The sequence below is a fragment of the Nerophis ophidion genome, linkage group LG25, assembly GCF_033978795.1.
Source record: "Nerophis ophidion isolate RoL-2023_Sa linkage group LG25, RoL_Noph_v1.0, whole genome shotgun sequence".
Taxonomy (NCBI): domain Eukaryota; kingdom Metazoa; phylum Chordata; class Actinopteri; order Syngnathiformes; family Syngnathidae; genus Nerophis; species Nerophis ophidion.
Genome location: NC_084635.1, coordinates 17,919,381 through 17,943,204, shown reverse-complemented (window position 1 = coordinate 17,943,204; position 23,824 = coordinate 17,919,381). Strand labels below are relative to the sequence as shown.

Below are 23,824 nucleotides of genomic sequence, written 5' to 3'. Positions count from 1 at the left end.
CATTAATTGTATGTACTGTATTTATTATTAATGGAATATCCATCCATCCATCCATTTTCTACCGCTTATTCCCTTTTTTTTTTTTTGGGGCCGCGGGGGGCGCTGGCGCCTATCTCAGCTACAATCGGGCGGAAGGCGGGGTACACCCTGGACAAGTCGCCACCTCATCGCAGTATTAATGGAATAATACCACTGTTACTACCCATCTAGAGCCAGGGATGTCAAAACATATACCTCCCAAACGTTTTTTTGTGAATTCTCACTGGGCAAAAAAAATCTATTTGTGTATAATTATGACAATTCACTATATAAACAATATCAACAAAATAATACATTTTTCCATATTCAAAAATGAAGGCTATAGTCAATCTACTTAATCTTCTTACACCAAAAGCCATCATTTGTCCATTTCTTAAACATATTGTCAACAATATTGACAATATGAACAATACAGCAATACACAGATTTTTGTAAAAAAAATATATGCAACATACAGTAGAACCTTGATTTAAGAACTGAAGTGGTTTTGAACTAAATTAGTAAATAGAAACGTTTGTATATTATAGCAAAGTTTTCAAACATGAACATTGGGTTCCAGCCTTGACAAAAGTCCAAATTTTAGTCAAAGTTTGTATACTTTGAACACAATATAAAGCGCTGTACCGTACTGTATATAAAACAAACATAACAAGGGGGTGTTTTTTTTTTTTTTTGTTAAGTAACAAAGGCAAAACAACAAATAGCTTAACCGTCATACTCATTTGTAGCCACCCTGCCGACACGCACACACTGTCATTAGCCCTGTGATTCACTCACAGTTCTCCTCACACAACTCCTTAACTTTGACAGCCAGGTCACTGATTAGAAACAAACACAAAAATCCACTTAACCTCGCTGGTTAATATTCTTTGCGTGCAGCGTAAGGGAGGGGTATCAGAGAAAGGCAGTGTCGACAACACTGTAGATAGTTACTGAATGTTTCATGTCTTGTCCATTGCTTTCTTTGGACTGGTATTGAGCTAGCGAAACAAGAAACATGTTTTAAAAAGGCTAATCATGCTTCAAACGCACACAAAGTAGCACAGTAGCTAACAGCAACAGTGTGCTGACTGAGCAGTGAGCACCAGAGCATGAGAGCGATCAGCCGGCCACATTGGATGTTCGTACACTGAGACAAGGTTCGTACACCAAAGCATATTTTTAGTTAGTAAAACAAGGAGTTCCTACAATTAAGGCTTTGTAAATCCAGATTGCACTGTATTGATCTTGCATGCCAGTATCGATTCGTTACTGATACTATTCTTGATATTGACATTTGGATCAATTGGCTCACTCGTATTGCCTCATGCAGTAAGAAACATTCACTTATGAAAACAAATGAGGCCCAAAAATGATGATATTCCAATGTAGAGCAGTAAAACATATCCCAGTAGTAAGGAATACTGATTATTTGTTTTTGTTCCAGGGTTCCCCTATAGTTTTAAAGTATGATTTAGCTGTAATCCACTGTGGTGACAGTGGTAGAGTGGAACCTTGATTTTCGTACTTAATTGGTTCTTGAACATGGTTCGTAAACCAAAAAGGTTGTATAGTGAATCAGCGTTCCCCATAAGAATCAATCTAAACATCAATAATTGCTTCTAGCCTCGACAAAAGTCGTTGAAGAGACTATTATGTATATACATCCTGTATACATCCATCCATCCATCCATTTTCTACCGCTTATCCCCTTTTGGGGTCGCGGGGGACGCTGGCGCCTATCTCAGCTACAATCGGGCGGAAGGCGGGGTACACCCTGGACAAGTCGCCACCTCATCGCAGGGCCAACACTGATAGACAACATTCACACTCACATTCAAACACTAGGGCCAATTTAGTGTTGCCAATCAACCTATCCCCAGGTGCATGTCAAAACGCACACACACGCTAAAGTCTCGTTGGTGTGCTCCAAAACTTAAACCACCATGTTGCTACAATACAAAAAAAAAATGAAGTTACTTTTTATCTGCGAATATTTGTGGCATTGTTGAAGATTCTGGGAGTTTTGGAGTAGTAAACTAGCAGTGGCTTCACCTTACAGTCACCGCTAGTGTTAGCACAAACTAGCCGTGTGACGGGATCCTTAATCAGTTTGTGTCCGGGTAATGCCTTCTCTTTTGCTATAATAATGGTCCGCTGTGGCATCTTTTTTGGCCTCATCAAAATTAAAGACTTACTGCGGAACCAATCCCCCTTTCACTGATAAAATCCATGAAGGCAGTGCTTGATAAACTCTTTCACTCGCGATAGCTTTGTTGAAGCTAGCAGAAAAGCACATGCTCTTTCTCTGAGTCCTTGTGGAGATATTTAACCCTTTAAGCAAACATAAACGTTATTTGATTTTTTTAATGTTTGCAAATATGGACTTGCTTATTGAAGTGAAGTAGTGCTAGCCCAAGCTATCTGGCCAAAACGCTAAGTCAGAGCAGTTGCCTAGCAACCCGAAGCTATACAGCGAGAGTTTGGACACATTTAAAGTGTTTTTGATCAAACAAAGTGATCTTTAAGACGGGCTGACACAGCTCTGACAGGCGAAAGCTACAATTGTGGAAATCAACTCGTCCGAAGTGCCGCTCTATCGTCTAAGCTCTTCCAAGTGGCTACGCCCGTGTGTAGACGATGTAAACAGGATGTCATGTAGGAGGCCCCGCCTCTTCATAATGGCAAACAAAATGAATGAACGGTATGTCGAGACATGGTTCTGTCACATAGGCATATTTGGCGCGATATAAACGTTCTTAAACCGAAAAGGTTGCAAATGTGGGTATTCGTAAATCAAGGTTCCGCTGTATATGTGCATTTTAGTCACTTGGAAATGTGATCAGAAGTTAAGGTAAACCAAAAAATGTACAAGTTGGCCAAAATCCATGTATTTTTTGCCATTATCAAACATAGTTGAACAAATAGATGCTGAGCCCCCTTTGAACATTTCTCTAACCTTTTCAAAACCCAGCGACACAACATGACACAAATTTATAATATGAGGTCATGTCTGAAACCTGTCATTTAATCTTCTTCACCTGGGTCTACTACCAAAGCATGGGGACTCTTCCTTTTCTCCTGATTGACTTGTTGTGGCATCGTCTGATGGTGTTTTTCTGGTATCAGGGTGTCTACGCGTGTAATTGCATGGGACTAATCCACTTGGGAAGTACGGTGCTGCGGCGTTAAACCGGTGCTGATCTGGGTGACACTTAAGCTTCCTTGGCATTCATGGACCGCTCGTTAAAAGATGCATCTTCCCGACGAAGTGTAACACTGTGATTGAGTGAGATACCTCTGGTATGTCCGCAGGTGCTGGAACCATTTTGTCCTCGGTCTGAGCGGTTAACTCTGGGAGTGGAGGCGCTTGAGGTCAATCAGTCCAGCAGCGACACCACTGTACACATAAACTCAAATAACAGTTTCCCCTCAGATACGTCTTCCCATAACACTGAAGACATGTACTGCAACGCCTCCCTTGCAGAGACAGAACTAGTCTCTATCCCGCTGACTACTATCAGTTCGTCTTTTTCAGATGCCGACTCCGTAAATCCTTGTGACCCCCAATCAGGAAGTCCTTCTGTTGCAGGCGAATCACATATTCTGCCACCGGTAGAGACCCAAACAGACTCACCTGAGACCATCTTTTGCGTAGATGCGATTCCCGCTCCTTCTGAATTTGTACCCAGTGAGAACAGAATTTCAGTTAAGTTGGGAACGTCTCTCAGCCCCACACTACAAGAAGAAATTCCTAGTTGGTAACTATTAAGACTGCCAGTCCATGATCAGTGTGCATGTAAGTACCGACAAAAGAGCACAAATGTATTCGAACATGGTTACCATATTACTGGGACCATTCAGCTCCTCCTCAAATACTGTGAAATTCTCCAGCAAGGTCACATTTTCTTCCTCCCATTGAAGGGACCTAAAACATTCTCCGAGCCGTCTTGACTGTAAAAGCCTTCATTGTGGCTCTTTGCACAAAGAAAGTGGTAGCTGGAGGCGACAACAAGTCCAGGCATGCTCCCCCACAGGACGTAAAGACTTCCCTAACTGCATTCCACAGAGCAAAATTACTTTTATACTGTGGTTACGAATATGAGCCTATAGGCTATATAAAGGGGGTTTGATCCTACATTTTCTATTTTTCACACTTTTTTACATGTTTAAAATGTTGTACTTTTGTTCATAGGTTGGTTTGTTTTTAACTTATTACTGCTTTCATTCGTATGCCACTCCTTAATATCATGAATGAACTAGTATGAGAAATTCATGATTATCACGACAATTTTAAGGAAAGTGCTTATATGGCTGCCAGAAAGTTTGCTTTGGATGTAAGAATTATGTACCTAAACCGGAGTAATTTAGCAATGGTAAAATGTGTTTTTTGGGGAGCTAGAATCCTACTGTTGTAGCTGTTTTTGAACAAATCAGTTAGGTTCCAAAATATTCCTCCAATCATGTCCAATATCCAATTATCTTTACTGTTTGATGATAACTATTATTTAAGAATGCAACCATGAGAAAAATGTATTTTTGTCCAGTACACAACTTGAGATTAATGTAGTGTTTTATTAAAAGGAACTTAAGATAGTCCCGCACTGGGATCCAATATCATTTCAAAAGCCCCTGAAAAGAGCAAGACAGGACCACTTTAAGGTAATGAACTTAATGGGCCTTCCCTTTTTCCCTTTTTGTCTTGTGTCTTGTTGTTTTCCTTGCCTTGGCACATTTTGGCCAAGTGCCACTGCGGGAACTCCCCCAACTTCTCCTGCTTTCACGTTTTCTTTGTGTTCACAAAGCTCCCATGGCGACGACTTCCACACTGACTTTGCCTTCTCTCTCTCCACTGGGATGTAATTCCGTTCGGTGCATTATCTATTGCTTGGTCTTGAAACATTTTCGGCCTTTCCCCTTTAGAGCGCTGTCTGTTTGCCAGCAGTAGCAGCAATCGGAGTAACTGGAAAAGGTCATTTATTCATATAATCGGCCATGAAATTACCTCCATAATTGTATGACTTCCGACAGTGGCTGCTTTTTTTTTACGAAGCATTAAAAAAAGGAATGACGTTCTTTTCCGCCGTGCATGTGTTAATAATTCTGTCATTTAAATTATTAAAACACACGTGGCTGGAGGCATTGCAGTATAAGAGCGCAGCTTCAATCCATCTGCTTTGTTTTTTGTATTTTGTCAAATATTACCTATAGGTTTTCATGTGCCCACACCCCCTACCTGTGTTAAATCATGCATACACATGAAGTGTACATCATTGAATATGTTAAGTCTTATGGGAATTATTTGTTTTTTTACCATCATTTGCCCGAATCATGTATTTTAACTCATTAAAGTGAACCACATCTAATTTATGTACTCATGTGAGTTTCCATCACTCTCACCATTCTATGCTCCTCTGCTTAGAATAAAAATGTACTGGTTATGCTGGTGTACTTGAGTCATATGTGTTGCTATTCCTTTAAATACTGTAAGACTTCCTCAGGCACCCGTGACTCTGCTGTGGGTGTTAAATGTCAATTGAAGTAGGTGTAAGCTCACTTTGACCTCAACCACTATGTACTATCATAGATGTTATATCTGCTGCTAAATATAGATGTAGCTACAAACTCTCTTTGATGTTATTCATCACTATTTCCTTCATTCTGTGTTTATTCAAATACTAATAACTAGCTTATCTTAAGAGAGCTTTTAAACTTGCAACCAAGCTTAGATCTGTTCTGTAAGTCACAACATTTTTTTGAATGTCACAACATTTTTGGAATTTGATGGGGTGGATTATTTGTAACTGATTGATCAAGTTACAGTATGTCCGCCATGCCTCAAGTCATGTTTTGCTGCTTCTGATTGGAACAGGTGCTGGAGAACTACAACAAGGGAAAAACAGCGTTGCTGTCCGCAGCCAAGATCATGGTGAGCCCGACAGAAGTGGACTTGAATCCAGAGAGCGTGTTCATGGCTGCGTCCAACACGGCCCAGCAGCCGACGCCTACAGCCCACCATCGCAGGAACAACAGTGTTCGGTCAGTATTGGGCAACACATGCATGAATGCCACTTTACATCAGGGGTGTCCAATTTTTTCCCACCGAGGGCCAAACATAGAAAAATGGAAGCACATGAGGGCCCCTTATACAACATATATGTTCTTAAAGGCCTACTGAAACCCACTACTACCGACCACGCAGTCTGATAGTTTATATATCAATGATGAAATATTAACATTGCAACACATGCCAATACGGCTGGTTTAGTTTACTAAATTACAATTTAAAATTTCCCGCGGAGTTTCCTGTTAAAAACGTCGCGGAATGATGACGCGTGTTTGTGACGTTATTAGTTGGAGGGGACATATTAGCGCAGCACCATTTACGGCTAAAAGTCGTCTCTTTTCCTCACGCAATCACACAGTATTCTGGACATCATTGTTGCTGAATCTTTTGCAATTTGTTCAATTAATAATGGGGAAGTCAAAGTAGAAAGATGAAGGTGGGAAGCTTTATCCTTTACCCACACAAACACACAGTGTTCCTTGTTTAAAATTCTCGGGAGTGAAGATTTACTATGGATCAGAGCGGTCAAGCGAACATGTTTCCCAACCACTTGTCAACCGGCAGGTTTCGGTGAGAAAATTGTGGTAAAAAGTCGCCTCTTACCAGAGATCAGCGGAGCTTGCGCCGTCCATGCAGCTGCCGTGACTTCCCTCAGAGACTGGCGTCAACACACCCGTGGACACACCCCTCCGACTATCAGATACTATTTAACTCACTAAAACACTAGCAACACAATAGAAAGATAAGGGATTTCCCAGAATTATCCTAGTAAATGTGTCTAAAAGCATCTGAATCGCTCCCAATGCAATCGCCTTTTTTTTTTTACCTTATTTTTTTATTTTTTTCTAGTCCTTCGCTATCAATATCCTCAAACACGAATCTTTAATCCTCGCTCAAATTAATGGGGAAATTGTCGTTTTCTCGGTCCGAATAGCTTTTGCTGCTGGAGGCTCACATTATAAACACTGTGAGGATGTGAGGAGCTCTCACACCGGTGACGCCATCGTCTGCTACTTCTGGTAAAGGCAAGGCTTTTTTATTAGCGACCAAAAGTTGCGAACTTTATCGTCGATGTTCTCTACTAAATCCTTTCAGCAAAAATATGGCAATATCGCGAAATGATCAAGTATGACACATAGAATGGACCTGCTATACCCGTTTAAATAAGAAAAATCTAATTTCAGTAGGCCTTTAATTACATGTTGTATGCTAAATAGTTACATATAAAGAAAGAAAAATACTGCTTATTTTTAGGGATGGGCAAAGGATGCCCCAGTGAGCATATGACACTCAATAGCTGCACTAATACTGTGTTGCTGTTTTATAATCCTCGCCGGCAATCTACTGGGTTAAAAAGTTGCTATATTCTGCTTCCAAATAAAACTATAGTTAGCCTTTATTTTTTTTAATGAGTAGCTGTGATCAGAATCAGAAATACTTTATTAATCCTCGAGGGGAATTTAAAATTTTCAGCACAATCCAAGATCAGACATGCATTACAGGGAGACAGAACAGATAAAGGTAACCTGACTCTCGCCAGGTCCTTTTAGTTCGCTGGGATCAAGGGCATACTTGCCAACCTTGAGAGCTTCGAATTTGGGAGATGGGGTGAGGGTGTATATTGTAGGGTCCTGGAAAAGTTAGTGCTGCAAGGGGTTCTGGGTATTTGTTCTGTTGTGTTTATGTTATGTTACGGTGCAGATGTTCTCCCGAAATGTGTTTGTCATTCTTGTTTGGTGTGGGTTCACAGTGTGGCGCATATTTTTAACAGTGTTAAATTTGTTTATACAGCCACCCTCAATGTGACCTGTATGGCTGTTGATCAACCATGGCTTGCATTCGCTTGCGCGTGTGTAAAAGCCGTATATATTATGTGACTGTGCCGGCTCGCTGTTTGTATGGAGGAATAGCAGACGTGACGACAGGTTGTAGAGGACGCTGAAGGCGGTGCCTTTAAAGCACACCCCCAATAATGTTGTCCAGGTGGAAATCGGGAGAAATTCGGGAGAATGGTTGCCCCGGAAGATTTTCAGGAGGGGCACTGAAATTCGTGAGTCTCCCGGAAAAATCGGGAGGGTTGGCAAGTATGATCGAGGGCAATGCAAACTCCTTCAAGATAACAAAAAATAATGAACCAATCAGGATCGCCGGGCGGGATTTCATTGATGTGACGTTGCGCCGAAGCGACTGTTTGATTCAAACAACAATCGCAGCACGCAGCGAGGAGTCGTGTGCTGACATTGATTCTGCTATTGCAACTGTTTTGTCCGATCTATTGAATATTAATTCTTTAAAAGATGAACAGAGAATGGTTTTGAAGGTATTTATCAACTTTTCGCTCTGTCGTTATCCAATATGTCGGCTGCTCTGTTTAGGATTTCCCAGCGTCGCTCTCATCAGCGTCACGGGTTGATTTCGATGTGAGTGGTTGAAGTATCACGTTGTGAACGACTCTTGCCATCGTCGTGCGAGTTCCACGGACCATCAAGGCAGGACATTGCTTTCGAGCAGGTTTGACTCGCTTTATTTTTCAATCAAAGCTTGTCTTCAGGTCGGGTCACTTTTCAGCTCCTTCTCTGCTGCTCGCTCCTTGGTTGTTTCAGCCGGCCGCGTCGTCGTCTTGCTCTCTGTTGCTTACGGTACTGCTGCGGGCTCTCCTCCTCCTTCTGCCCCGTTCTCTCCTCCCTCTCCCCTTTTATACATTGAGAGGAGATAAGTTGATTGTGTGCCGGTGCGCAATCCACACACCTGAATTCAATTGTGGCGTCGTTCTCGGCACGCCCTTGCTCTCCGCTCGGCCGCATTCTTTGCCTCCTCGCCGCCATCTTGTGCCGGGCTCCAGCGTGCCCAGCCCCGCTGCTCGTTCACCGACTCCGCCTCTCCACACACGTCATTCAAGACAAGTGGTTTATCCAATCACATACAATGATTTTTTTACAACGCCCCGCTTTCTGAAATACAGTACATCTCTTATTGAGAAGTCCCAGTTCCTTGTGTGGAGCTCAGCGAACTACAAGGATCTGGCGAGAGACAGGTTAGCAAAAAGGAATATAAAAAGCGTAACATCCACCAAGTCAAATAGCTAGTGTGTTAAACTAGGCCGATAAGTTGATTCTGATTATTTAGTTAATGAATCTAATAGCAAACAGAACAATAACACTGCCTTAATTAGCGCTATAAGATAAATGATCCCGGACTTTGTAATTTTTATTTCTTCCTAGATCTGTTTCAATCGACAGGAGTGATTAAAAACTGATGTCTAACGCGGCAAGCCACTGCGACTGCTTTTAGTGTGAGCTGTGACTTGTGAGATGAAGGGATTGCTTCCTGATAAACGCAGTTTGGCGCTTTACAGTCAAATGACACAGAGTGATACACACCCTGAGCCTTCGAGGACACAGTATCATACTGTTTCATAAGGCATTAATCCTTTAGTATCGTTTGACCTATCGCTACGGTACTTTTGTTTCACAGGTGACCAAATAGCTTGCAACTGTTTTTATTCAAAATTAGGACGCGTGCATCATTTCATGATCATAGTATGAAAATTGTCCCCGGGGCTGGACTTTGGACACCCCAGATTTTACATGTGTGTACAAAAAAACCAGGGCTATTTAACATTTTTTGCAGTAGATTCCTAAAATCACCAGAGCACTAGCGGTTTTTTGCAGTATGTCTTTATGACATGAGTTCTCTGCTGTTTTTAAAGAGGATCTTTGGCCAGCGTTTTTGTAGTGCGTTCTTAAAAAAGAGCAACACAATCCTGTCATGTACTGTAACTTAAGGATAACTCCTTTAAGGAGTTATTTTGGATTTTGTTTTACATTTAAAACATTTCCTTGTGGGCTACGTAATATGTAATGCTGGTGCTTTGATCAAAAATTTGCATAGATTTTGATTTACAGAACATTTTTAAGCTGATTTCTGACCGTCTCTTCAGTATATGCAGTTGTGTGGTCAAACTTAGACCATTGTAAACACATCGGAAGATCTTTGTTTTGACATTTTAACCTCCAAAAAGTCCAGAGTCCACTTGTATTCGGCATAACAGGGCTATAGTCTCTAGAAATTTGCAACTTATAATATAAATAGAATAAAAACAAAAACTGCAGAGAATGCTGGTTCTCAAAATATGAAAAACAGTGGAAGGAAAAGTCTGGCCCCCCAGTCCTTGGCTTCCTGGAAATGTGAGCCCAAGAACGATTGAATAGCCCTGGTCTACAGTATAAAAAACCTCACAGCTGACAAAGCACATCAGAGCAAAAAGTAATCCACACAATGATAAGGGAATGACATTACTGCTGCACTTATCATTTCCCCCAAGCTGAACAAAAATTAATTAAGTTTTTAGCAAGGTGGAAGTTAAGGTGAAAACCACTAAGGTTTTCAGAAATTGCTGTTTGCTCTATAAAACATATCTCATTTTCAAACTCACTGCTACTAATTTAATTTGTTTTGTTTTCTCAAACTTGTAATTTTTGTCTGTTATGTTTGTTTAACAAAAATAAAGACAAAAAACATTGTCACGGTAAGAAAGCATGCAATCACTAAATCTTCAATCATGCACCCTTCTCCCATGCACGCATGCACAATGTTTGACCACAGAGCAGTTGCAACGTACGGTAGTATTCAGTTCCTTCCATGTTTTAGTCCCTGTCCCATGTCTATGCTCTGATAGAGGTCTGTATGTTGTGTTTCCTGCATTAGAAACACCCACTTCTGATCTCATACTCTCCCATCCCTGTTTCTGGTGTTTACTTGATCAGTAGTCTCTACACCACATGGACAAAAGATTTTGATACATGACTATTTCACCCAAGACCTGTCTTTAGACTGTCTAAAAGAATATGTGTAAAATGCACAAACTGTGTTCTAGTCTAAAACAAAAGTGTTTTAGGTCAAGGCTCACATGTTCTTCCACAACAAAGTAAAGAAGGGTCTTCCCCAAACAGTTTCCACAAAAAGGAAGCATGAAATGGTCACACGAAGCCGAAACATTGAAATTCTTGGTAAATTTGTCTCGTCTCCTCTCGGATTGAGCAATAGATGTCTCTCAAAGCTTTTGTCCATATGTTTTACCTTTGCCCACTTTCCACGTTTTTGTAGTTGATATCTTCTTCACGACTATCCTGCTACTCTGTCACTACTCTCCTTTCTCCCCCTCTCCTCTAGTTCGTGTGCCCAGTCTGAAATATCTCTGGATGGTTTTTCTGAGTGTCCTCCTCCTCCAGTACCTGTAGTGTTGCGTGGAGCACGAGAGCGCCTCACTGTAGAACTTAAAGACCGCAAAGCTCCCCTGGCTGTCATGGAAAGCTTGTCAGACGCCGAATCCGTATACAGTCTGGATTCCCGGCGCTCTTCTGCTGCGCTTAGAGGTTCCCCATTGCTCAGTAGCCTCCCTTTTCCTTTGGATGCCACCATTCCAGAAGAGAACCCATCTCTCAGCTCTCGCACTGAACTACTGGCTGCTGACTGCCTTTGCCAGGCCACACCAGAGCACCTGGGAGAAATCAGCCCTTTCTTTTCACCGTCAGATGCTGCATCCAAACCAGAGTACTCCATGCAGCTGTCCCCTGCCACGCCTCGCTACAGTGGACAGTATTCCCCTCAGCCTCTCATGCCAGAGCAGAACCCATACCCCCAAATTTCTGTTGATGTGCAACAGATGCCTGGCATCTACAGCCCAGGTAGCACTCCCGACGCTCCCCTCAGTCCGCAGATTGCTTCAAGAGCAATGGATGGAGACATGGATCAGTGGGACTATTGCCCAGAGACCAGACAGGTAAACACTCCTCCACCCCAGCTATCCAATGGAAACCCCAGCAGAACAGTACTAGAATTCGCCCAGTATTTGGACTCTTTATTCAGGTTAGATGGCAGCAGCTCACCGCCGTTGGATCTCTCTGACGGTGAGTCTGAGTCAGGACGTGGCTCCCTCGGGCATGTCGAATGTTTAGCAGACGTACCGGATGACAAACAACTTCTGGCCAGGGCAACTCTGGAGCCCAACCTGGTCCCTAAGCCCCCACGCACTTTTGCCGGATCGGCTGATCCTTCCTCTGGCATCTCCTTGTCACCCTCCTTCCCTCTCTCATCTTCTGAAGAACTAAATGACCTTTCACCCGGTGAGGGAGTTCCACCTGCCATGCATTCGCTACGAACACCTCCCCCTATCCACTGTCCTGAGGAAAACACTCTGTCTTCTATGGTGTAGTCAACTCTATAAGCTACTCCGCAATGAAGAGGTACAGTTGTCCCAGATTTAAAAACATATCACACTATGTGCATGCAATGGAATGTTGTCACTCATCAGAGATCTATGGACAGAGCTTGACTCTCCAGCTTTCAAATAATTTCCATTCTTCAGGTGTCCTCCCCCACCTGAAATATGTTTATAGCATTTTCACACTATTGCAATGACTGCAAAAAAGATACCTCTCTGCATGCCAGGGGGCTGTGCTGCTTTTGGGTGGACAAGAACAACTGTAGCTACATAATGCCGTTCCAAAACAAGTCGTGAGACGTCTCAACATATGTTCTAACTCCACTTTAACGATACCAGGAGTAGTTACCTTATCCTAGCAGGGATTCAAAAACTAACACTGTAGAAAGAGCCAGTTTGCAAAGGCGCATCTTCTCTGGTTGGTGTACTCTACATTTTGCACCCTCAGCAGCTTCAGAATAGTTTGTTTTTTTCCTCTTGCATTATATTTTTTACTCTTCAATCAGGAATGTGAAGATGGACATATGTCATTCGCTGTGACATGACACAATGTTCCTCAGGTCTATTCAGAGTTGGTGTTAAGAAAAGAGATTGTGTGTGTATGGGTAAAGTCACGTGTCTTAAACATTTAGTGATTGTGACAAAAGTTAATACGGACGCCTATGGATGTTTTTAAACTTTTTGGTTACTCTTTATAGCGCATGATATTTATTTTGTATTTCTTTTCAAAGAGAACTCGTCATCAAGCCACTTGGGCTGTGTCTCAAATTGAACACTTCCGTCAGTGCACTCCAATATGTACACTATGCCACGTTGCCAACTCAGTAATGAAAGTTTTTAAAGGATGTCCTAAAATCTGTAAGAAGGGGTTAAGTGACATCATTCAATTTGTATAATATGCTCTTACGCAACAACTTTGCGAATGACTTGACCCTCTATTTCCGATCAACATTTGCAATAAACGTGATTGTTCTGACACATCGATTAGTTCTAGCTCCAATAGCTCTTCGTCTCTTTTTAATTCCCACTGCACGGAAGCTAACACGCCAGTAAATCAGGAAGAGTTGTGGTTGCTCGCTGAGTTTACTATCTGAAAAACACTGCCACCTATGTTTTGGCAGAGAATTGCACGTCACATTTAATGGATGGATGGAGCTATACAATGATCAACGTATATAGGCAAGAACATAATCCAGGTTTAAGAATGATACATATTTTTACATGAGAATCTCCAATAACGTCAGAAAAAAATCGCTAGTAGGGATATAGGTACCCATTTTTATTATATTATTAATATTGTTTAAAACAATACAATACAATGTACTACTAAAAACTACAATAATTTCATTAAGTAATGTAATAATGTATAGTATTTACCTTAGAGCAGTGGTTCTTAACCAGGGTTCGATCGAACCCTAGGGGTTCGGTGAGTCGACCTCAGGGGTTCGGCAGAGGTCAAAACACACCCGACTCTTCGTGTAAATACAAACTTCACCCTGTTGGCATATTACGGATACGGCAACAGCTGATTGATTTGCAGGTGCGTAATTTGTTGTGAGTTTATTCACTGTCTTAGTTTTGTTGTTTGAACAAAGTGATGTTCATGCACGGTTCATTTAGTGCACCAGTAAAAAAAATATGGTAACACTTTAGTATAGGGAACATATGCACTATTAATTAGTTGTTTATTAACATGCAAATTAGTAACATATTGGCTCTTAACTAGTCATTAGGTACTAATAAATGCCTTATTCGGCATGGCCTTATTATAACCCTAACCCTCTAACCCTGACCCTAACCCAATAAATATAAATTAAGTGTTTATTGCTTAGAATATGTTCCCCTAGTGTCCAAAAAACTCTAAATTAAGTCTTTGTTACTTAGAATATGTTCCCCATACTAAAGTGTTGCCAAAAACATACAACTTTGTCTTGAAATTGAAAAAACTATTTTTTTAATTTTTCACTAAAGAAGGGTTCAGTGAATGCGCATATGAAACTGGCAGGGTTCGGTACTTCCAACAAGGTTAAGAACCACTGCCTTAGAGAGTGGACTTTTAGGGTATCTCTTGCGAGCTGCTTTTCCATCACACATACTATCAATATTTTCTCCATATTTTCATGGATAAATGTCCTTTGTTTAAAAATGATTTTAACAGCTTAAGCTGGTGTTATTTTAATATGTATGGATTCATTCTGCCTTAGTGCTTGCACTGCTTCGCCAGGACAGGTACACAAAGACCTCAGTAATGTTGCTCCATGATTTTTTTTCTTTAATTCAACAACTATCATCTGCTTCTTCTCAGCGCTGTCCTTCCCCACTCACGTTCTTTGTTCCCTTGCAAGTGAACAAAGAACGTGAGTGAGTTTGTAAGTGAAACATATAATGTTTCACTTACAAACGTCAAACGGGGTTCAATGGGGAAAATCCAAGTTTTTGCTTGCAACTTAAAGCATAAAAATAAGTTGAAGGACAGCTCCTATTCAAGAAACTTGTACGGCCAGGTACCAATATATTTGATTAGAATTTTACAGCACCTTTCTAGACACTCAAAACGCTTTACACTGAAAACCCATTATCCATTCACACAGCGATGGTGGTAAGCTCCACACTTTGTATCCACATCTACCTTGGGGTAGACTGAGGCAAATGTGGCAGCCAATTCGCACCAACGGCCTCTCCGACCTCCATTAAAAATCAATTCACACCCGTACACCAGTGTGGGCTGCACTGAGAACTAGGAGGGCGCAGCAGTCACAGGAACTGTTAAAGTTGTGTTTAAAACTACCAAACCCTCCAGTTTCTGGACGACTCACTCTACCTCCATAGCCGCTGCCACCCAATATAAGTGGCAACAATAATACTTAGTACTTTATTTTTGAGGGCACATGTTTGTTTCTATCCTTGTGCAACCACCGGAGATGACGATCGCAATAATTATCCACTTTTTTTTCCCTTCTTCTTCTTCTCCCCTTCTAAATTGTGAACTGCAAGCGCTCTAGTTCGTCCCTACCATTCCACTTTCTAGCCAAAATGGCGATTATTGAGGGTGGTTAGGCTCCAATGTTGCACACTCATGGATGTAATTTGTAGTGGGGGCTTGTACCCAGCACTATTTCAAAAAGCAGTTTTTATCCCCTGCACCTTTTAAGGTCCAAAAATGTCATGCTATTGAATGGAGACAAGTCAAACACTGGCGCCAGGTGGGAAAACGGACGCTCCATCGGAAGCTCGTCACTTTTAGACTGCTTGTTGATTGGCTTTCTAGGGCTGTCTTCTTGCCAACCTGACAATGATTGACAGAACACGCAATCAGATATTACAAATAAGTAAGACGTATTAAAAACCAGTTAGGTACACCACTCAAAGGTAGTTACTGTATGCTGTCGACTAAGACTTGCCCTTGACGAATAGGACGCAAATTGCAGGGAAAGTTTTTGCCATTCTTGGTATCAGAAAGTATCAATCTTGGTTGCAGTGGGCTTGTTTGATTCCCAGGCAGAGCGTTAAAACAATTTTGAAAAACCCAAGCAAAGTTATTTATTTCATTGTTGTTATTTTGTACAAACTCTAAATTAGTGTACAATCACTTATAGTACTCCAAAACATCTAATCCCTTCAAAACGTGCGGTGTACGCGAGCCAGCCACTTCTGAAATCCAAAGTTGGTCCCTGGTTAGGCTCCGATGTTGCACAATCACCATGTGGGCCGTGTTAAATGCAGAACCCGGGAACTTGCCGTACTTCTCCGAGCCTTGGTACGGAATTGTGCGAGTTGAGACACAGCCTAACTCGACTGACATTTGGGCACTCTTGGGCACATTATGTATGCTCAGGCCCCCTCTTTGCCAAATAAATGATTACAGTGATATTGCCAAATGTATTTTTCTGATGTACTTTTTGTATATGTTTACTGCTTTATTTGAGCTATGTTTACTATCTCCTACCCCGCTCATTCCCATGTAGACTGTTACATGCCACAGGAAAGACGTCACCTGACTTTTCATGGCTTTCCGGTCAACAACCACGACCCCCGGACGTGTGTTTTTGTCGACATTCTGGCCGCAATAAACCCTCTAGCACGTAGTTGTCTTTCACCCCTTAGCAACCGTACCTCTCTTTTGAGGCGTTTTACTAACACGAAAGCTACCGTAATCGCGCCATATCGAAGTCCTCTCCCGACCGTGCATCCTCCAATTGTCCCCAGGATGTAATTTTTCTCATTCTCAAGGTGCTCTCAGACATGACGGACGTCAGGTGTTTTGCTTCCCTTTAATCTGGTCCGCCTCGTTCTTCCTTGAGGTCGGACTGCGTGGATAAATGAGCGGGCAACAATTCTACACACGTGGCAGACTATCTTCCCTATGGGGGTTAACAGGAAGGCTCACCACTTGCATTATTTATTACCATAAACTATTTTCACTTTTATTGCTGTATTTGATGGTGTTGTTATCCTTATTGATATTGCAAATATTGGTTTGATATCAGTGTTTTTTTATTTCATTTGATAGTGAATCATTTTTTAAAACATTCCCAGTATAAGAATTGTGATTTTTTTTTTTTCTCCGTTTAAGTGGAAAGGTATTTGACATACTGCCATGACATTTTTACTAATGTTCTGTAGTGGTGAGACATTCTGCAGAATGACCTTTTGTGCAATGCCCAGCCCGGAGTCGCCATGGTGATGTGTACAGTTTTTGTTGGGAACCAGAGTTTTTACTCGAATCTTGCCAGATTACGGACACTGCACAGATAATATTGCCAGTCCCACTTTTTTCTCTATCTCTCACACTCTCACACACACACATGCACTTTGGTTACACACCCGTTTCGTAGTTTAGCTTTCAGCCAGTCAAAGCAATGTGTACAGCACCATTTTCTGTGTCTAATTATGTAAGCAGATGTCTAAAACAAATAATGGATTCCAATAGTCATGTAGAGAGCAACTATATTTAAAAAAAAGAGAGAGAAAGTATATCTCTATATTTAAAACATCAGTATTGACAGAGTATGAGAAATAATTCATCAGAAAATTATTTATTTTAACTTGTCAAATCTCCAAATTGGTCTATGAGCTCGGAATATTTCCAAATATGTAGTGTCCATGTTTACCTGGTCTGCTTCTTTCCTCTCCTGTCCCCAATGAGAATGTATGTGATCCCTTACCTTACTGAAACTTTGCCTGTTATGGAATAAATTACAAACCATGAAAAGAATGCTGTCTCCTTCTCATGTATTGTTTTCCCCACATTTATTTATAAAACCCAAAACCAGTCAAGTTGGCATGTTGTGTAATTCGTAAATAAAAACAAAATACAATGATTTGCAAATCCTTTTCAACCTATATTCAATTATATACACTGCAAAGACCAGATACTTAACGTTCAAACTGGAATACTTTATTTTTTCCATGAGCCATTACTTTATTGGCTCATTTGGAATTTGATGCCTGTAACATGTTTAAAAAAAAAGACTGACAAAGTTGAGGAATGCTCATCAAACACTTATTTGGAACTTCCCATAGGTCAGGGGTAGGGAACCTATGGCTCTAGAGCCAGATGTGGCTCTTTTGATGACTGCATCTGGCTCTCAGATAAATCTTAGCTGACATTGCTTAACACGATAAGTAATGAATAATTCCGCTGGTAATCACAGTGTCAAAAATAACGTTCAAAATACAAAACATTCTCATGCATTTTCATCCATCCATCCATTCGGTTTCTACCGCACCTGTTCAAGAAGTCGCACTAATGGTTAGAAGTGTTTTGTTTATTGTTGGTTAGCCTCAGAATAATAATGTTATTAAAAAGAATAAGAGACTTATTATACTCTAAAAATGTTGATCTTTCTTAAAAATGCACGCATATATAGTTGTATTCAGTGTTAAAAAAAATAAATTTATTTGACTGTCACGGAAATACTTTTAAAAAATTTGGCTTGTATGGCACTCTCACCCAAAAAGGTTCCCGACCCCTGCCATAGATGAACGGGCTAATTGGGAACAGGTGGGTTCCATGATTGGGTATAGAAGCAGCTTCCATGAAATGCTCAGTCATTCACAAACAAGGATGGGGCAAGGGTCACCACTTTGTAAACAAATGCCTGAGCAATTATTTTAAGAACAACATTTCTTAAACAGCTATTGCAAGGAATTTAAGGATTTTGCCATCTACGGTCCGTAATATCAAAAGGTTCAGAAAATCTGAAGATATCACTGCAAGTAAGCAGCAAAGTTGAAAACCAACATTGACTGCCCGTGACCTTCGATCCTTCAGGCAGTACTGCATATAACCCGACATCAGTGTGTAAAGGATAACACCACATGGGCTCAGGAACACTTCAGAAAACCACTGTCAGTAACTACAGTTTGTCACTGCATCTGTAAGTCTAAGTTAAAACTATGCAATGCGAAAGCCATTTATCAACAACACCCAGAAACGCTACCGGCTTCGCTGGGCCCGAGCGCATCTAAGATGGACTGATGCAAAGTGTTCTGTGGTCTGACGAGTCCACATTTCAAATAGTTTTTTGGAAACCGGATGTTGTGTCCTCCTGAACAAAGAAGAAAAGAACCATCCGGATTGTTCTGGGTGCAAAGTTTAAAAGCCAGCATCTGTGATGGTATGGGGGTGTATTAGTGCCCAAGGCATGGGTAACTTACACATCTGTGAAGGTCCAATTAATGCTGTACATACAGGTTTTGGAGCAACGTATGTTTCCATCCAAGTAACGTTATGGATGCTTATTTCAGCAAGACAATGCCAAGCCACGTTTTACAACAGCCTGGCTTCATAGTAAAAGAGTGCGGGAACTAGACTGGCCTGCCTGTAGTCCTGTAGTCTCCCATTGAAAATGTGTGGCGCAATATGAAGCCTAAAATACTACAATGGAGACCCTGGACTGTTGAACAACTTAAGTTGTACATCAAGCAAGAATGGGAAATAATTCCACCTGAAAAGCTTAAAAAATTGGTCTCCTCAGTTCCCAATCATCCACTGAGTATTGTTAAAATGAAAGGCCATGTAACACTGGTAAAAATGCCCCTGTGCCGATTTTTTTTTGCACTGTGTTGCTGCCATTAAATTCTAAATTAATGACTATTTGCAAAAAAATACGTTTCTAAGTTCGCACATTAAATATCTTGTCTTTGCAGTTTATCCAATTGAATATAAGTTGCAAAGGATTCGAAAATCATTGTGAATTACACGTGTCACTTCACTGGTTTGCGGTTTTGTAATTCAAAAAGTTTAAGGGTGCGTTTAATCCCTTTAAATGCTTCAGAAATGAAAATGAATCAATCTAAATGTACTGTCTGCAATAATTTAATAATAAAAGATTGCTTATTTTGACAATGCATTTTTCATATAGATTAATTAGCACTATGAAATGACCGGCTAATAACAAAAAACACCAGTGTGTCAGCTTTGTAGGGGTGTGGGAAAAAAATCAATTCGAATACGAATCTTGATTCTCACGTGCGATTCAAAATCGATTCTCTTTTTTTTTTTTAAATCGATTTTTTTTTTTTTAAATCTAACAAAACAATACACAGCAATACCATAACAATGCAATCCAATTCCAAAACCAAACCTAACCCAGCAACACACAGAACTGCAATAAACAGAGCAATTGAAAGGAGACACAAACACGACACAGAACAAACCAAAAGTAGTGAAACAAAAATGAATATTATCAACATCAGTATCAATATTAGTTATTGTTTCAGCATAGCAGTGATTAAAAATCCCTCATTGACATTATCATTAGACGTTTATTAAAAAAAAAAAAAAATAGTGTCACAGTGGCTTACACTTGCATCACATCTCATAAGCTTGACAACACACTGTGTCCAATGTTTTCACAAAGATAAAATAAGTCATATTTTTGGTTCGTTTAATAATTAAAACATATTTACATTATTGCAATCAGTTGATAAAACATTGTCCTTTATAATTATAAAAGCTTTTTACAAAAATCTACTACTCTGCTAGCATGTCAACAGACTGGGGTAGATCCTGCTGAAATCCTATGTATTGAATGAATACAGAATCATTTTGAATCGGAAATCGTTTTTGAATCGAGAATCGCGTTGAATCGAAAAAATCGATAATCGAATCGTGACCCCAAGAATCGATATTGAATCGAATCGTGGGAAACCCAAAGATTCGCAGCCCTACAGCTTTGATCCCAGTTACGTAGAACATCTGATTAGAGTTTAATCAAAATGTTGCTTCTATTCTGAAACAATTTGAAACGTGTTTCAAATGTGACGTGCGTCGTCATAAACTGCTGTAATTACACGTATTTATACTGCACTAAGTGGCCTAGTGGTTAGAGTGTCCGCCCTGAGATCTGTAGGTTGGGAGTTCAAACCCCGGCCGAGTCATACCAAAGACTATAAAAATGGGACCCATTACCTCCCTGCATCTCAACATTAAAGGTTGGAATTGGGGGTTAAATCACCATAAATAATTCCCGGGCGAGGCACAGCTGCTGCTCACTGCACCCCTCACTTCCCAGGGGGTGATCAAGGGGATGAGTCAAATGCAGAGGACAAATTTCACCACACCAGTGTGTGTGTGACAATCATTGGTACTTTAAAGGCCTACTGAAACCCACTACTACCGACCACGCAGTCTGTTAGTTTATATATCAATGATGAAATATTAACATTGCAACACATGCCAATACGACCGGTTTAGTTTACTAAATTACAATTTTAAATTTCCCGCTGAGTTTCTTGTTGAAAACGTCGCGGAATGATGACGCGTGTTTGTGACGTCTTGGGTTGGAGGGGACATATTAGCGCAGCACCACTTGCGGCTAAAAGTCGTCTCTTTTCATCACATAATTACACAGTATTCTGGACATCTGTGTTGCTGAATCTTTTGCAATTTGTTCAATTAATAATGGAGAAGTCAAAGTAGAAAGATGGAGGTGGGAAGCTTTAGCCTTTAGCCACACAAACACACTGTGTTTCCTTGTTTAAAATTCCCGGAGGTGAAGCTTTACTATGGATCAGAGCGGTCAAGAGAACATGGATCCGACTACATGTCGACCGGCAGTTTTCGGTGAGAAAATTGTGGAAATAAGTCGCCTTTGCAACTGCCATGACTAATTCCCTCAGAGACTGGCGTCATGACACACCACTCCGACTATGAGGTACTATTTAACTCACTTAAACACTAGCAACACAATAGAAAGATAAGGGATTTCCCAGAATTATCCTAGTAAATGTGTCTAAAAACATCTGAATCGCTCCCGATGCAATCGCCTTTTTTTTTTCTTCTTCTTTCTAGTCCGTCACTTTTAAATTTCCTCATCCACAAATGTTTCGTCCTCGCTCAAATTAATGGGGAAATTGTCGCTTTCTCGGTCCGAATAGCTCTTGCTGCTGGAGGCTCACATTATAAACATTGTGAGGACGTGAGGAGCCCTCACACCCGAGACGTCACGCGCACATCTTCCGGTAAAGGCAAGGCTTTTTTATTAGCGACCAAAAGTTGCAAACTTTATCGTCGATGTTCTCTACTAAATCCTTTCAGCAAAAATTTGGCAATATCGCGAAATGATCAAGTAAGACATAGAATGGACCTGCTATCCCCGTTTGAATAAGAAAATCTAATTTCAATAGGCCTTTAAGCAATGGCATCCGTTTTTTTTAAATGCAGTTCCTGCATTGGTGTTTATTAAATTGTCTTATCCGGAGTGCATAATATGGCATCAAAATCTACCGTACATTCCATCCATCCATCCATTTTCTACCGCTTGTCGCGGGGGGCGCTGGCGCCTATCTCAGCTACAATCGGGCGGAAGGCAGGGTACACCCTGGACAAGTCGCTAACTCATCGCAGGGCTCTACCGTACATTTTTAAATTTAATTAAATGCTAATAAATATTGTTACCACTAGAGGGAGACAACGTCTGAACTCCAACGCCAGCTCAACAGTACTTTTTTCCCCCCCAGCACTTTATTTAAAAAAACAATATAATAAAACACATACACCATCCTTCAGAACAGAAACAATACTAACACAAATGTGTCTAATTTTCCAAATGTGTACATAAAAGATATTTCCATTAAGTCTACACGACAAAATACAAAAGCGAAATCAACTTCCGGTTACTGTTTCCGGAGGCTAACGCTGGTATTTTGCTAACGAAGCATCTCAGCTGTGGCTACTATCATGAATTAAAAACTGGAGTGTCCAGCTAAGTCCCAGAAAACTTCTCGGTAGGTAAAACGTTGTCACGGTAGCAATAGGAATCTACGGTTATTGTCATTTTCGCTCATTGGTGACGTTACTTCAAGATGACATTCAGCTAATGTAGCTAGCTGTGTTTGCTCGGCTAGCTTCTATTAATCATAACATTGCGACATCCAGCTTTAATCAATCATCGCCCTTGGTTTTAAGATACTAATGTTTGGATTTTTGTCTTGTCAACATTGTTTTCCTGAATGGTTATGTGTAAATTTAAGACCATTTTGTGAATGTGAGTGTGAATGTTGTCTATCTGTGTATGCCCTGCGATGATGTAGTGACTTGTCCAGGGTGTACGACGCCTTCCTCCCCATTGTAGCTGAAACAGGCACCAGCGACCCCAAAGGGAATAAGCGGTAGAAATGGATGGATGGATAGTAAATCACTGCAGTCCATCTGTCTTTGTAAATTCTGGCAAAAGATGGTTCAATCAGCATATGTGATGCTCACAAAAAGTAAGTGATATATTCTGTTGTCGGGGTTTACTTTCAGGATCCACATAACATGCACGATAGATACATGCATACTATATGCCTGTGTGTAATCTGTTTAGTTTTTGATTGATTGATTGAAACTTTTAATGGTAGATTGCACAGTACAGGGGCTTCACGGTGGCAGAAGGGTTAGTGCGTCTGCCTCACAGTACGAAGTTCCTGCAGTCCTGGGTTCAAATCCAGGCTTGGGATCTTTCTGTGTGGAGTTTGCATGTTCTCCCCGTGAATGCGTGGGTTTCCTCCGGGTACTCCGGCTTCCTCCCACTTCCAAAGACATGCACCTGGGGATAGGTTGATTGGCAACACTAAATTGGCCCTAGTGTGAATGTTGTCTGTCTATCTGTGTTGGCCCTGCGATGAGGTGGCGACTTGTCCAGGGTGTACCCCGCCTTCCGCCCGATTGTAGAAGAGATAGGCGCCAGCGCCCCCCGCGACCCCAAAAAGGGAATAAGCGGTAGAAAATGGATGGATGGATGCACAGTACAGTACATATCTCGTACAGTTGACAACTAAATGGTAACACCCGAATAAGTTTTTCAACTTGTTTAAGTCGGGGTCCATCCATCCATCCATCCATTTTTCCGCTTATCCTAGGTCAGGTCGCAGGGGGCAGCAGCCTAAGCAGGGAAGCCCAGACTTTCCTCTCCCCAGCCACTTCGTCTAGCTTTTCCCGGGGGATCCTGAGGCGTTCCCAGGCCAGCCGGGAGACATAGTCTTCCCAACGTGTCCTGGGTCTTCCCCGTGGCCTCCTACTGGTTGGA

General features: G+C 41.2%; 2 protein-coding genes across 4 annotated transcripts in view; both read left to right on the top strand.

Moving 5' to 3' along the window:
- Positions 1–17,523, top strand: part of dagla (diacylglycerol lipase, alpha) — a 95,259-nt gene extending 77,736 nt beyond the window's left edge. Inside the window, exons 19-21 of one of the 2 annotated variants that reach the window (XM_061887441.1) lie at positions 5,891–6,057; positions 10,596–10,613; positions 11,258–17,523. In XM_061887441.1, coding sequence (XP_061743425.1) covers positions 5,891–6,057; positions 10,596–10,613; positions 11,258–12,299 — 1,227 coding nt within the window. In that variant the 3' untranslated portion in view covers positions 12,300–17,523. The remainder of the gene's footprint in view (positions 1–5,890; positions 6,058–10,595; positions 10,614–11,257) is intronic. The other variant, XM_061887442.1, reaches the window with a different exon arrangement.
- A 4,850-nt stretch (positions 17,524–22,373) lies between these two features.
- The window catches only part of ext2 (exostosin glycosyltransferase 2), a 35,422-nt gene continuing 33,971 nt past the window's right edge, over positions 22,374–23,824 (top strand). The window contains exon 1 of one of the 2 annotated variants that reach the window (XM_061887013.1): positions 22,374–22,541. The gene's annotated coding sequence lies outside the window, so the exon portion shown is untranslated. Of the gene's footprint in view, positions 22,542–23,004; positions 23,025–23,824 lie in introns of those variants that run through there. The other variant, XM_061887014.1, reaches the window with a different exon arrangement.